The sequence below is a fragment of the Carcharhinus amblyrhynchos genome, chromosome 1, assembly GCF_965287045.1.
Source record: "Carcharhinus amblyrhynchos chromosome 1, sCarAmb.v2.hapA, whole genome shotgun sequence".
NCBI lineage: Eukaryota > Metazoa > Chordata > Chondrichthyes > Carcharhiniformes > Carcharhinidae > Carcharhinus > Carcharhinus amblyrhynchos.
Window position 1 is genome coordinate 32,033,406 of NC_137324.1, and position 15,268 is coordinate 32,048,673.

A 15,268-nucleotide genomic window follows, 5' to 3' on the forward strand; every position below is an offset into this window, starting at 1 on the left:
GAGAGGAACATTGGCTACATCAGATTTTTTTTGTTATAAACTAGCACATTCCAATTGTGGTATTTTATCTGTCTCTGCTACACAGACTGTAACGTAATTGGAAAATACAATTATTCAACTTTGAACCAAGTTGCAGTGGAAAGTATTGAAACATGACGCGCTTGTGATTCAAGCGGATTACACCATTATGAATGTGCCTCTTCCCACCGTGCCCCCCCAGTTTCTCAGCCGGCGATGGATATTGCGGGGCGGGGGGGGGGGGGGGGGTCTTTCGCAGTAATTTGGTGTTGAATATCAGTTCCTCTTCAATATGCAGACTCCACCTCCCCGGCTCGACCAATGGCAAAAACCTAAAGTTGAATAAATTAGCCAAATATCCATCTGCCGATTAGTCGGATGACTGAAAATATCTGCTTAAAAAGCCAGCTGCAGGGACCTGAGTGTGCAAAGCAATTGTCACAAGGTGGCTGGAGAAGCTTTCAACCAACTCGCAGGGGTTGAAGTAGCTTTTTGTTAAAAGAAAGGATCAGTTCAGGGGTCGGGGTTGATTCCTTTGCATTGATTAAACAGTACCAAAAAAAACTCTTAGAAGCCACCTTTGCAAAGCACACTCCAACATTAGTGCGGTGTCTGAATGAAGGCGATGACTGGCTTCACGTTGTGTATCAACCTGCTATCTCTGTTATCTATCGGCTTCTCAGTGAGAGATTCCAAGGACGCAGCCACTGCTGGTAAGAATACATTTTAAAGTTATTATTAAGTGCCGTGCAGATTTTTAAATCCCGTGGTTGAACAACAACAGCATTGAAAACTTTTCCTGGAGCAACTTTTCAAGTTCTTGAGTTTGACATTTCTGCAACCCCCCCCATGTCTCCCAATCTTCTGTACACCCTAAGTCCACTTCATATCATATATTCCTTTCAATCCCGGGTCCTGTCCCGCATTCTGGGGTCTTTTATCCAGATTTATCATTTTATTTAAAAAAGTTATAAAAAAAAGAACAGGTTTCCCTCCTGAATTGAACGGCGTTCTCCTGGATGGAGGGTGTTTCACCATTCATAGCCTCAGAACTTTAATATACTTGAGTTTGGAAATTGCCACAGCAGAGATCCTGGGTGTACAGCGGGCGGATTGCTGCACAGGTAGTGCTTGAAATGAAATGTCCTGATACTTCCTGAACAACAGGTTCCTCCAAAATATCTTCCTGCGCCTTTATCAAAAGGTACAGCAATGTTTGAGTTGCACTAGTTTTCAGACATGGTTAGTTTGGCCAGAAAGATAGAGGCACTCGCCACCAGCACCTCATTAAACTCCTGCTAATTGCTTATCTCTGCTGTCCTCATGCCTGAACGGCTGAGGTTTAAATCGAAGTTTGGAAACTGTACAACCAAAAATTAAGTTTTTGTTTTATATATATAAGACGGCCAGCAAATGGAACAAACTCCAACTCATTTACAAAGTAACTATAGAAATAATTCACATTAAATTAGAAAAGTTAAGTTTATAAAGAAAACTGACGAGTGGGAGAGGGAGAAGAAAATGGGGGAAAAGGGAGAGATGCCGAGTTGACAGACAATCCCTACAGTACAGAAGGAGGCCACTCGGCCCATCGAACCTGTGCCGGCAACAGTCCCACTCTACCCCTTAACCCCACAACTGGGGAGTTGGGGCGAAAATGATCGGGCTGGCAGTTTGAGACTTAGTCTGAAAATGTTGCCCACTGGAATTGTTTAGGAACCGTTAGAAAATGTCAGCAAGTAAACCAGTTAATTTTCCAAAGGAGAGATTTTAAACAGTGACTACTTCTCACAAAGTACTTCATTAGCTGTGAAGAGCTTTGGGATATTCTGAAAACGGTAAGAACAAATCTTTCCTCCTTTAATACAATTATATGGCACATTAAATACTGGAGATAACTTCAAACGCACCCCCATGATGTAGGGTGAAGGTTTGATAGGGGTTTAACAATGCTTTATTGTGGCAGCTTGCAAGGTGACAGTATCAGTCTCCTGCTCTGGAGAGGTCGGGCAGTTCGGTTTGATATTGGGATTCTGAGTTAAATTTCATGCCGGTCAGCGGTGGTTCCCAGGACTGCCTCCCTTTTGAACAGCTTCCCGCCTCTTTCACCGCGATCTTTAACCTTCTTTCCCACAATGTGATAAATATCCAAACTCCCATTCCATCTCTCGAACTTTTTCCTCCCTCCTCGCTGCCACCCCTCTGCTTACTAAAGCCAATCGCCCCTGATTGTCCCCCAGTAGGTTTACGACCTTGGAGTTCAGAGAAGGTGAGGCTAGTGGAGTGATCTTCTCAAAGTGCATCACAAGTGCACCGGGGCTGGGACAGAGCTCTGTAATGTCACATGTCAACTGGGCATAGAACAAAATTGCACACCAACTCCGCTGCATAGGACTCAGCCGACTACAGAAATCCAGAACAGCCCAGTGCGCCTGCCAAAAATAAAGGAGAAAAATAATCTGATGGGCATAAGTCAGGAAAATGGATAATGTGTCAATAAGCTTGCACACAGCGGGCTAGGGTATGGGACCACCCCAATTTATACAAAACCTTCTGCCAATATGGGCCAAGTGCTCAGCCCCACGGCACAACAGTGGTAGTACCAGGCTGAAAGCTGTGACCACTTCCATGGTAGCTAACACTGCTGTCATGGAAACTCAGGCAGCTGCCATCTTGGGTGGAGTGGGGATGGATGGGCGCATTGACAAGGGCGCCCAGTATGTCGTATCAGTCCCACACTCTAGAACCGAGAGTGGTGTTAGCTTCGTGAATGAGGCAGCCGCTGTTTCCTCTCAGGACAAGCACAGCTGTGACCCCCACCACTCTGCCCTTGTTAGTCCATACAGCTAGCTGGATCAGACATGTCCTGAGTCATGTGCAAATGTTGCAGTCAAGCCTTCAAGGTCGTCACTTTCTCAAGGTCACAGCCATCCAAGGTGTCCTCAATGGAAATTCAGCAATCTTACACTTCCCAAACTGTAGCCACTGGGGAAAAACTTCATGGAATATTGGGAGAAATAAACCAGCTTTCTCCAAAACCTTGTTCTGGAATAGTGTCATTGTTTCTGTTAACTGTTGGATACAACAGTTAACAGAAACTTCTGCTCTCTCCTCTTTTTCATGTTGTTCCCCCCTCCTCCTCCAGCCCAAAGGTCTACACATAACGGCAGTAAAACTGTTGAGAAGGCAGCCAAAATATTGGAAAAAGCCTAGAGAATAATCCCCTCAGCGGGCGGAATGAAGCTTGCATAGTCAGAAAACAATCCAAAAGCAAATAGATGTTGGCTCAACCTAAGTTGTCAGTGGCAGATTAGCTCTTTAAAGGGTACTGTTCATGTAGCCAGTCTGATGCTGGAGCAGGCCAATATGAGGAAAAAGCCCCAGCAATCAGTTTAAGGAGCTGAATTTGATCGTTTCAGCTGTAATTTGAAATTGTCTGGGAGGTGCTTGGAGTAGCCCAGTCCAGTATCCGAGGCACTATGTTTCCAATGTGTGCGTGTAGTCCAACCACCACACTGGATGCTTAGGAATTTGTCACACACCAGAAAAGCTGGTTCAACTCTAACAATATTCCAGGCACTGAATTTAATGTTAAACCATTCTACCAGCAAGATCAGCTGGGAAGTTTGAAACCTGATCATCCATAACATTTTTAAGATTCCACTTTTAACCAACGCAAAAGTCTCAATGAAACTTTTACAGCTTAAAGTCCAAACTGAGCTCATCTTCAGAGCTGAGGCCATTGCTCCCTCACCTTAATGTTTAACCAGCATGTAATATTCTGGGAAGCTGAGTAGATTGCAAAAAACTGCTCCATGGTCCTGAACAACCAGACCTCAAATCCTCTAAAAAAAACTCTAATGTAGTCCTTTAGTATTTAGCTATAAGATCACAAGACCATAAGATATAAGAGCAAAATTAGGCCCCTCAGCTCCGTCATTCAATCATGGCTGATAATTTTCGCATCCCTATTCTCCTGCCGTTTCCCCATAACCCCGATCCCTTTATTAATCAAGAACCTATCTACCTCTATCATAAAGACACTCAATGACCTGGCCTCCACAATGTTCTGTGGCAAAGTGTTCCACAGATTCACCACTCTCTGGCTGAAGAAATTCCTCCTTATCTGTGTTTTAAAAAATTGTCCCTTTAGCCTGAAGTTGTCCTCTCGTTCTAGTTTTTCCTACCAGTGGAAACAACCTCTCCATAACCACTCTATCTAGGCTTTGCAGTGTCCTGTAAGTTTCAATAAGATACCCCCTCATCCTTCTAAACGCCAAGCAATACAGACCCAGAAACTTTTCATTCCATAGATCATTCTTGTGAACCTCCTCCAAACCTTTTCCAAGGCCAGCACATTCTTCTTTAGATATGGGGCCCAAAACTACTCACAATACTCCAAATGGGACCTGACCAGAGCTTTACACAGCCTCAGAAGTGCATCCCTACTCTTGTGTTCTTGCCCTCTCGACATGAATGCCAATATTACATTTGCCTTCCTAACTGCAGATTGAACCTGCACATTGACCTTATGGGAATCTTGAACAAGGACTCCCAAATCCCTTTGTGTTCCTGATTTGTAAGCATTTCCCCATTTAGAAAATTGTCTGTGCCTCCATTCCTCCTTTCAAAGTGCATAACCTCACATTTTTCCACATTGTATTCGATCTGCCACTTCTTTGCCCACTCTCCTAACTTGTCCAAGTTCTTCTGCAGCCCCCCACCCTGCTTCCTCAATACTATCTGTCCCTCTATGTATCTTTGCATCATCTGAAAACTTAGTAACAGTGCCTTCAGGTCCTTCTTCCAAATTGTTAATGTATATTGTGAAAACTTGTGGTTAAGTATAAGCTAAGTACTTTCCAAGAAGGATGAAAATATAGAGGAACAGAAAGCAGGACTCCTTGGATGATGAGGAAGACAGATTAAGACAAAATGAAAAAGAGGTTGTATGATACATGTTGGAAGAATATCTTAAGTGAGAACCAGGTCATATAGAATAGATCTACAGGAGGTGATAGTAGTTTGATGATATTATCAGGGGCTAGTAATCTTGAGACTCTGGGGAATATGGTTTGAATCCCACCTCGGCAGATGGTGAAATTTGAATTCAATAAAAATTTGGAATTAAAAGTGTAATGATTGTTTATTGTCGTAAAAAAACCATCTGGTTCACAAATACCTATATGGGAAGGAAATCTAGTGTCCTGGTCTGGCCTACATGTGACTCCATGCCCACAGCAATGTGGTTAGCTCTTAAATGCTCTCTGAAATGGCCCAGCAAGTTGCTCAGTTAGGGATGGACAATAAATGCTGTCCCAGCCAGTGACCCCATATCTCTGAATGAATTAAAAAAAAATTCTGATGGCATACCTCTTTAAGACCTATAGCCCAGACAAAATGGAACAAAGACTGATAGGAAAAGAATTGTAACAGAACAATGCTTGAAGAGATGCTTCAGGTGCAAGCTACGTACTTTCCAAGAAGGGTTAAAATAAGAAGGAACAGAAAAGAAGTCTCCTTGGACGATAAGGAAGCTAGATTAGGATGAAATGAAAAACAGAGGTTTTATGATATATATCGGAAGAATATTTTAAGTGAGAACCAGATCACATATAATAGGTTAAGATGGAAGGTGAAGAAGAAAATAAAATTGGCAAGGAGAGAATCTGAGAATTAAAAGATAGTCAGCATAAAAGAGAACTCAAAGGTCTTCTGCCAATCTGTAAATACTAAGCAGAAAGTAAGAGAGTGAGTTCTGTAGGATACAAACATAAGAAATAGGAGCAGGGCTAGATGGCCTACTCCTGCTCCTATTTCTTATGTCCTTATGTTCTTATGTTCAAAGAGTGATGCATGCTTAGAGATGCAGGGTCAATAACGGTACCATTATTCAGGAAGGGAAGTAGGGAAAACCAGGAATTTATAAGCTAGTGAGTCTAACTTCAGTGGTAGGGAAATTATTGGAAAAAATTCTGAGTGACAGAATTAACCTCCACTTGGGAAGGCAAGGATTAGTCAAGGATAGTCAGCATAGTTTTGTCGAAGGGAGATCATGTCTTACAAATTTGATTGAATTTTTCGAGGAGGGGGTCGAGGCATATAGATGAGGATAATGCAGTTCATGTAGTCTACAGGTGTTTGACAAGGTCCCATATGGGGGACTGATAAAGAAGTGCCCATGGGATCTAGGGCAATTTGGCAAACTGGATCCAAAATTGGCTTAGTGGTAGGAGGCAGAGGTTGATAGTCAAAGATTGTTTTTGTGACTGGAAGCCTGTGTTCAGTTTGCAGGGATCTGTGTTCCTTGTTGTTTGTAGTGTACATTGATGATCTGGATGTGAATGTAGGCAAGTCTGCAGGTGACACAAAAGTTCATGATGTGTTAAACAGTGGGGAGCCAAGCCTTAGATTACATGATGATATAGGCAGAACAGTAAAAAATGGAATTTAACCCTGGAAAGTGTGAGGTAATGCATTGTGAGAGGATTAACAAGGCTAGGGAATATACAATGAATGATCAGACCCTAGGAAGTACAGAGGATCAGAGGGACCTTGGTGTGTATGTCCATAGATCTCTGAAGACAGCAGGACAGAACAGGTGGTTAAGAAGGCGAATTGGATACTTGCCTTTATTAACTGAGTCACTAAATATAAGAGCAGAGAGGTTATGATGGAGCTGTATAAAATACTGGTTAAGACACAGCTGGAGTCCTGTAAGCAGTTCTAGTTGCCACACTATAGGAAGTGATTGCACTAGAGAAAGTGCAGAGGAGGAAATGAGGAAAGTGCAGGATGTTGCCTGGGCTGGAATGCTTAAGTTATTAAGAGAGACCGGAGAGGTGGGGGTTTTTCCCCTTGGAGCAGAGAGGGCTGAGGGGGCACCTGATTGAGGTGTATAAGATAATGAAGGGTATGGATGGATGGATAGAAAGGTTGAAAACTATTTTCCTCAGATCCCCATTATACTATTTCCTCTTCACTTTAAATCTGTCTCCTCTGGTCTCAGACGGCTTTACCATAGGGGTAGTGATTCTTATGATCTACCCTATCTATGCCTCTTATAATTTTGTATACTTCTATCAGCTTCAACCTCAGCCTTCTCTGACCCAGAGAAAACAAATCCAACCTAACCAGTCTTTCCTCAGAGTTGAAACTTTCCATCCTGGTAAATCTCCTCTGCACCCTCTCCAGTGCCATCACGTCCTTCCGATAGTGTGATTCTCCTTTAAGGTGCTCCCTAAAATCTACTCCTTTGTAGCTTTTGTTCTGATGCCTCCTTCTCTGGCTTGCTGTCACTTTTTGTCTGACTGCACTTCTGAAAAATGTCTTGGGTTTTTTTTGTCAGTGGTGCTGGTTATGTGCATATTGTTGTAATATTTATCCCGCGTGGCCATTTTCTGAATGTGGGCCATCACTGGGTGTGCTAGCTGAATCTGGTAACTTTGCAAGACCTCAGAGCAGAAACTGACTGACCTGTTAGCGACATGTATAGACTACCAATGCAGGGAGTCAGTCCTGGTGGCCAGTTGCAGAATCCAGGTTACTTCTTCCCAGACCTAGAGAGAGACAGCTCTAACGCTCACTTGCTGATATCAATTCTAGCCAGTCAGCAAAATCTGAGATCTTACTGTTCTGAAGCTAAGTCGCACAATGAGACATCAGGGTAGCTTTCAGGAAATCAAAATTCTAAATAGCCCTTTCTCAAGAAGGCACTAGTTACCCTCTATGTGAATCAGGTAGTTTGTAATATTAAAATATGGGAAATAATGCTATGAGTAAATTGTGAATCACTGGATGGTTGTGGATGCTTGGAAATGGAATAACTCAAATCATACACTGGGCTTGCGAGATAATTTACCAGATGATAATGTTGCTTTAAATAATACCTTCTGGAACTGAATTGGCTGCCAGTTTAAACATGTGCTTGTGCCTGCTCTGACATCTACTTGTGAGAATCCAAACAGATCCTCCTTGTCATAGTAATGCAGCATCGAGTTTCCCAGGTAGTAACAATGAACTCCACACTTCGACTCACTGTATACACAGCCTGCCCCTGATTTCCTGGACAAGCAAAACTCTAATTATAGTTGCCAAACAATCTAGCTATCTCTCAGCAACACACTGATTCTTACTACAGTCAGTTTCCTATGGGAATGGCTGCCCTCTACCATTGACCCAAGTGGAAATTCTTACTGTATGAATTGGGAAGAGTGTCTGAATACCATCTGACCTTGTGAGGAAGCACAGTCATGCTGGATTCTGTCTTTTTCCCAATACCCTGATATGTGAACTTTCCAGCAAAAGTTGTTAAATAACAATGGAGGGCAAGAATCCTAGTTTAATTTTCCCCCCTTAACCTTTGAATGAGCAGTAAATTACAGCTTTTTTGCGGGCTGATATTAATTAATTTAAATCTAGAACTTGCTCTTGAGAGTGCAGAGGAGGTATGCAAGAATGTTGCCCGGGCTTGAAAAGTGTAGCTATGAAGAGAGAGTGGATAGGTTGGGGTTATTTTCTATGAAACAAAGAAGGCTGAGGGGTCACTTGATAGAAGTGTGCAAAATTGAGGGTAACAGACAGAATGGACAGTATAAACTTGGTGGAGAATTCTAGAACCGGGGGACATAGATTCAAGATAACTGGCAGTAGGTGTAGAGGGGACTTGAGGAAGAACTTTTTATTCAAAAGGTGTCTGGAATTTATTGCCTGAGTTGGTGATGAAGGCAGAGACCCTAAACTCTTTATATAAGAAAAAACTAGATCTGCACCTTAAGTGCTGGAAACTACAGGGCTAAGGGCAGGGTGCAGGAGGGTGGGATTAGAGAATTACCTGAGAGTCCTCGGTTTGGCATGGACAAGAGGGACCAAATAGCCTCCTTCTGTGCTGTAACTTTTCTATGGTTTTAATAGTTCCATATCAAACAGTGCATTCCAACCTTGATATCTTCATGACAAAAGTAAAACTTTTTTTTGTATATACAGTATCATGGTATTGGCTTCTTTCATTCTGTGATGGTGCTTGCCAGTATCGAGTTGAGAACCCAGGTTAATTTGCAAAAGCAGTGGTCCATTGGAACAATGCACCTTTACGTCCCTCAAAATGAATGGCAGAGCAGGCATGAAAAGCTGAATGGCCTACTCCAGTGTCTAGTTTCAATATAAGGGGCAGAGAGGACATGTAAGTAGGAAGGGTTGATAGGATAGTTTTGAAATACAGACACTGGGGTTAATTCTGGCTGAAGGTAATAGTATAAAATGGGGATTAGTGAACTGACAGCCTGTTTTACATTATTCTAATTCAGAAGAGATGTAGAATGGATGCTGGGCTCGTTATCAACTGTTTTACAATAGTTCACTAAACAAAATTGCCTCATTGAGTCCGGTTACGTATATAAGGGAAGAAATCAAGCCATTGTTTACTCTGTTACCTTCTGAAATTAATGGCATGGGATTTAATCACGAGCTGAGGGCTTGTTACCCAATACCTCTCTATTGGACAGCTAGAAGCCCACTCTAGATGATGGGAAATGAAAACTCATGCACGGAATGATATAGGAGGATCGGCCCACTGAATCTGCTCCGCTATTCAATCATATTGAAATGCTCCTCATCCTCATTTTCCTGCCTTCTCCCCATAACCCTTCAACCCATTACCAATTAAAAATCTAACTCCTCCTTAAATTTACTCACTGTCCCAGCATCCACCACACTTTGGAGTAGTGAATTCTACAGATTTGCACATTCTTTGGGAGAAGTAGTTTCTCCTCAACTCTGTTTTAAATTTGCTACCCCTTATCTCAAGACTATCCTAGAATTCTCGCATCCTAGAATGCCCCACAAGAGGAAGCATCCGCTCCACATCTACCATATTCATATCTTTTATCATCTTATATACCTCAAAAATGGTCTGAGAATTTAAACCTGGGAAAAATTTGGCCCAGGAATAGTGTAAAAATGTAGTAATTGCTACCTGCTCTGACCTAGCATTTTAAGTGTTGGCAATTCATTGCGCCTTAGTTTATCTTTCTTTGTTCCTTCCTGCCCAACCTCCTCCCCTAGGTGAAACACTCCTTTGTAAGGCATTCAGTTCAGTAGCTCAGTTTGGGTCTGACTAGCTAATTATAAATAGACTGGATTAAGTTGTCAGGAGCAGCAAAGAAGAAATATTTCTGGTGAGTCAGCTTTATACTGTATGTGTTGTGTAACGTAGTGGCTGTTGGTGGTCATTGATATCAAAATCTGGTCCCAATTCTGTATTCAGCTGTTCTTGTCCTGTACTTTTTCTTCCACTATATAATTTTTTTAGTCAATCTTTTTCACCATTCACTATTTTTCCCTAAAGATGCTGACTCTTTGTTGCTCTATTAGACCCCAGCTTCACTCTCTTGCATTGCAGAATGACCAGGCTTCTATCTCAACCAACCCTGCCATTTGACTGAAAGACATGTGCTGTCCTCAGCCAGTGTTCAGGATAGCACTCTGTTTGGATTTTCTCCCTCACCTTTCTAATCCAGGAGTGTGGGATTGAATTTTGGCATCACAATGTTCGTTTATACAACACTTATAATCTACAGTGCATTGGCTGGTGGAATACTGTGGTAATTTATTTTTATTCTTTCATGGGATGTGATACCCTGATTAGGCCAGCAATTAATGTCTGTCCCTAATTGCTCTTGGGAAGTTGGTGATGAGGGTAATAGATATGTACTCAATGGGCCAAATGGCCTGCTTCTGCACTGTTGGAATTCTATGAACAGTGGGATGGGGATAAGTGGATAGTTTTACTCAAATATGACGGGTGAAGTTGTCTCCTGTGCTGGTTGATCCTATGACTTGCTGCTTATCTGAGATTGACCAAGGATTGCATTTGGGCCCTCCTCAGGCTATTGGGCTCAGTGTGAATTTTGTCACGCGGAAGCATGACATGTTATGAAGTCCACACTAAAGGATAAATGATTAGGATTTGATCACTAGAGGTTTATTGAAGGATAACAACCAATTATTAGGGAATAATAAACCCAGTATTACTGGATGTCCAGAGCGCTCCTTACTTTAGCATTAACACCCTATACATATGTTCAGATATTGGAAGTAATTGGGTATTAGCTCTTCTGTTCATTACTTTTCTTCTATTAGCAGTGAATGGAGGAACATATGTTCAGAAGTGATTTTATGCTCCCCTTGGGTGTGGGTTGGTAGATGGGAGGGCTTGGGGGGATGTGTCATGGTGGTGGTGCAATGCCCATCAACTATCTGGTCACCCTGCTCCCTAGGTATTTTAACTGCAGTGGGGATATCACTGTCAAGTGTCCAAGCCACTCAGCAAAATCTGGTGGGCTTTACGGCTGGATTGGGGATGGAGTTGGCCTTCTGGGTAGGCACCCTGTGCCAATCTCTGGCACACTCCTAAGGTGCTTCAAATCGCCCATTCCCCCACCCACTGTTGATCTTGGGCTCTCCCCAACCTCCTTGCCAGAGCCCGTCAACTTGTCTCCAGCAAGATCCCATTTCATACTGCTCATTCTGGAGAATACCTGTGGTCCCAGCAGTGACCGCCATTCCCATTTGATTGGCCGGCAGCTCCCAGAGGTGTTATTTCCTCTGCAGTGGGACAGAAGGCCCATTTCAAGTCAATTTAAGGCTCAGTGACTGTCAAATGTTTCCGGGACAAATAGATTGATGGCAAACCCACCTCCATTGTGCTGAGGAAGAGGGGTGGGGTGATCTGCTCCCAGTGTAAAATTCAGCCCTTTTTTGGCCTTAATCTCCCGTGAAGAATAGCTTGTTGTTTCTTGAGCGCTGTTCATCAAAACTCAAGAAATAGAGAATTCTATTTATGTTCACCTGTCTTTTATCCGATGCCGATAAATTCGTGTACTTGCAGAAAGTTTTGTTCTTATTTTGCTTTCCTCTATGCTATTATTTCTTGTGATGAATGCATAGAAAACTGCCTCATCCACTTAAAAAAAGTGGAAGATTGCTGCCACTGATGTGATTTATTGGTTATCACAACTTTACTAAGCAATTCTGAATTTAAGATCAACTTTAACTCATTTAAAAATTGCATGTGTTCTGAATCATGTGGGGTGAATTTATGTTGGAAAATGGAACTTTTCCTTGACTGTACAATTTGAATTTGAGCTGCTCTTATTTAGAATAGTGATCTGTACATTTTGCATGGAGTGAGGAAGATTTTTTATCTCAAATTCTCAGGCAAATTCCAGATTTATGCAGGCTAGTTTCTAGTTGCAAAGGGGAAAATCATTGGGGTTTACAAAGCCTGAATGCAGTCTTAACTGATAACAGACACTATACAGCATGATTTTAACAACTTCTGTGTCCAATATTGTTCTCCTCTACCACTTAACTTATCTCCACAACAACCTAACACAACCTGATCCAATCTCACAGTAGCAGTCAGAAGTCCTTTCTCTTCCTATCTCCTTCCATGTTTCTAGACTATACATAGCCTTGGGGAATAATAGCAGATATCAAAGGTTTCATGTTAGATTACAATTTCATTATTATTTCAGTTTCAGTTTAACTGCAACCTTGCACTTAACAGCAATTCCTCAGCCTGACCTTATGTGGCTTTCTTACAGACAAATTGGCACAGAATGTGATGCAAAAAGACTTGGAGCACAGCAATATTCAGACGAAATTTAACCTTCAGAACTCAAAACATACTGAGGTGCAAGACTGTGGCATCATTGCAGGTGTGGATGAGAGTCTGGTGAAATGTAACTTCAACAGGACTTCTAAGACATTCCTTATCATCCATGGGTGGACGGTGAGTTGCACAGTCTGCTAACCTTATCTAATTTCCTCAAACTGGAGAACTAACTCTCTCAAATATACCACTTCCCCAATAATGGAAATATCCAGAGTACTGTTATCAATGCCACCAAATAATTTATTTGTGATGAAAACCTTTAAAATGTAGTTGTTCGATGGACTGAACAAATCGTAATATTTGCTCTTCAGTCACAATAAGTTGATTCAGCTATCTGCTTTTACTGACCCATTGACCTCTAACTTTGGGGAAACAGCCATTTGAAAACGAGGTCATATGTCTCAATAACTTACTTTTTTATGAAAAATAAAAACATAATTCATAAAGTTATTGGAATAGGATAGATTTTAAAAAATTGTTTTGGATGAGTATTCTAGTGACATAATTTTCTTATTAAAATTTTGGATCCTAAGGTATAAAAGCCTAACATTGACATGTATATTTAAAATCAGGGTCATTGTTCCATAGAGTCATTCAGAACGGAAGAGGCCATTCAACCCATCGACTCTGCTTCGATAAACTTCTTAATCCCACTTTCCAGCACTTGGCCTTGAGTATTATGGCATTTCAAGTGCTCATCCATGTACTTTTTAAATGTTGTGAGGTTTCCCGCCTCTACGACTCTCCCAAGCAGTCCAATGGCATGCTGTAAATGTAAGCTGCAGCTGTGTTTCAACACAGCCAATAGTTCTTGGCCCCTGAGTTTCTCACTTACAGTTTATGGTATAATGTAACACATGTATTACAGAAAATTCTCATTATAAACACCAAGCCACCAATGACCAAGTAATATTGCGATAAATAGTGGTCTGCAGATCCAAATGAGGTTGTTGCTCAGAGAGGTTTGGAAGTTTACATAGCAACGTAAAGAACCCTTTGAGCCTGCTCCGCCATTCATTATGATCCTGGCTGGTCATCTAACTCACTAGCCTGATCCCACCTTTGCCCCATATCCTTTGATTTCCTTTGCCCCAAGTGCTTTATTCAATGCTTTCTTGGAAACATACAATGTTTTGGCCTCAAATACTTCCTGTTGTAGTGAATTCCACAGCATGACCGCTATCTGGGTGAAGAGATTTCTCCTAATTTCTGTCCTAAATGGTCTACACTGTAGCCTCAGACTGTGACCCCCTGAATGTTCTGGAGGCAAATTTGTAATCAATTATTAAGGGAGAGCTAAAGGCTATAAACCCCAGGCATGATCTTCCATATGCACTATGGTGGTGGAGGTGACTTGCCATTGGTTGGCAGTGGGATATTCTGGTTCCACTAGTCATCATAGTTTCCCATTGTTTGCATCTTCCACTGTTGGGGAACCTGTAGCAGGGGTTCACTGTTGGCGGGCCCAAAGGATCCTGCCGGCTGCAAAAGCCAGAAGATCTCCCCCACCAAGTCTCTGAACAATTGATCATATGGGAATGAAGTGTGTGATGCCAATTAAATGATGTAATGGATACTAGCAATGGAAAGAATGTACTTTTCTGCTGACATGTTTAAATCAAATTTGAACCAAGATTATATTCAGAGTAAGAGCAAGCAAGGTCAACTTCAGATGTACTGTGCTTAGATTTCCAGCAGGCATTTGATAAGTGTCATAGATTCCCTAAAGTGCAGCACATTGAGAGTGCACCGACTCTCCAGAGAGCATTCGACCTACACATTTACCATAGCTAATCCACCTAACCTGCACCTGTTTGGAGTGTGGGAGGAAACCAGAACACCCAGAGGAAACCCACACAGTCATTGAAGGCCAGAATCAAACCCAGGTCCCTTCTGCTGTGAGACAGCAGTGTTAACCTCTCTGCCACCATGCTGCCCTTAAAGGTTCCACTTCAAAGATTATTCCACAAAATAGAAGCTCATGGTGTAGGGGGTAACTTGGAGAGAGGATTGCTTAGCTCAAGGGAAAGGGGGAGTAGGCATAAATGAGTCATTTTTGGGTTGCCAAGATGTAATGAGTGCCACAATTTACAATCTCTATCAATGACTTGGACAATGGGACCACATTGTATTGTTGCTAAATGTGCTGATGACACAAAGATAGGGAATAAATTAAGTTGTGCAGAGGACATAAGGGGGCAAATTTTCCCATTCTGCTCACCACAGGCATCATAGCGTGCGCGGGGCGGACCATGGAAAGGTCCCCTGACCTTGGGTGGAATTTTCTGGTTTCGGAGTGAGCTCCAAAAGGATATAGATAGTTTAAGTGAGCGGACATACATTTAACAGATGGAGTATAATGTGGGAAAATATGAACTTGTTCACTTTGGTAGGAAGAATAGCCAGCAACTTATAATTTAAATGCAGAGAGATTGCAGAATTCTGAGAGACAGAGGGATCTGAGTGTTCTGGGACATGAATGTTAGTATGCAGGTACAGCAAATGATTAAAAAGGCAAATGGAATGTTGTCACCTATTGCAAGGGGAATGGATTATCAAAAAGAGATGTTTTAC

General features: G+C 42.0%; 1 protein-coding gene across 1 annotated transcript in view; it reads left to right on the forward strand.

The window, feature by feature from the left end:
* The first annotated feature begins 416 nt into the window (after positions 1-416).
* Positions 417-15,268, forward strand: part of LOC145355270 (endothelial lipase-like) — a 40,501-nt gene continuing 25,649 nt past the window's right edge. Inside the window, exons 1-2 of the mRNA XM_080207205.1 lie at positions 417-731; positions 12,624-12,811. Of these exons, the coding sequence (XP_080063331.1) occupies positions 635-731; positions 12,624-12,811 (285 nt within the window). The 5' untranslated portion in view covers positions 417-634. The remainder of the gene's footprint in view (positions 732-12,623; positions 12,812-15,268) is intronic.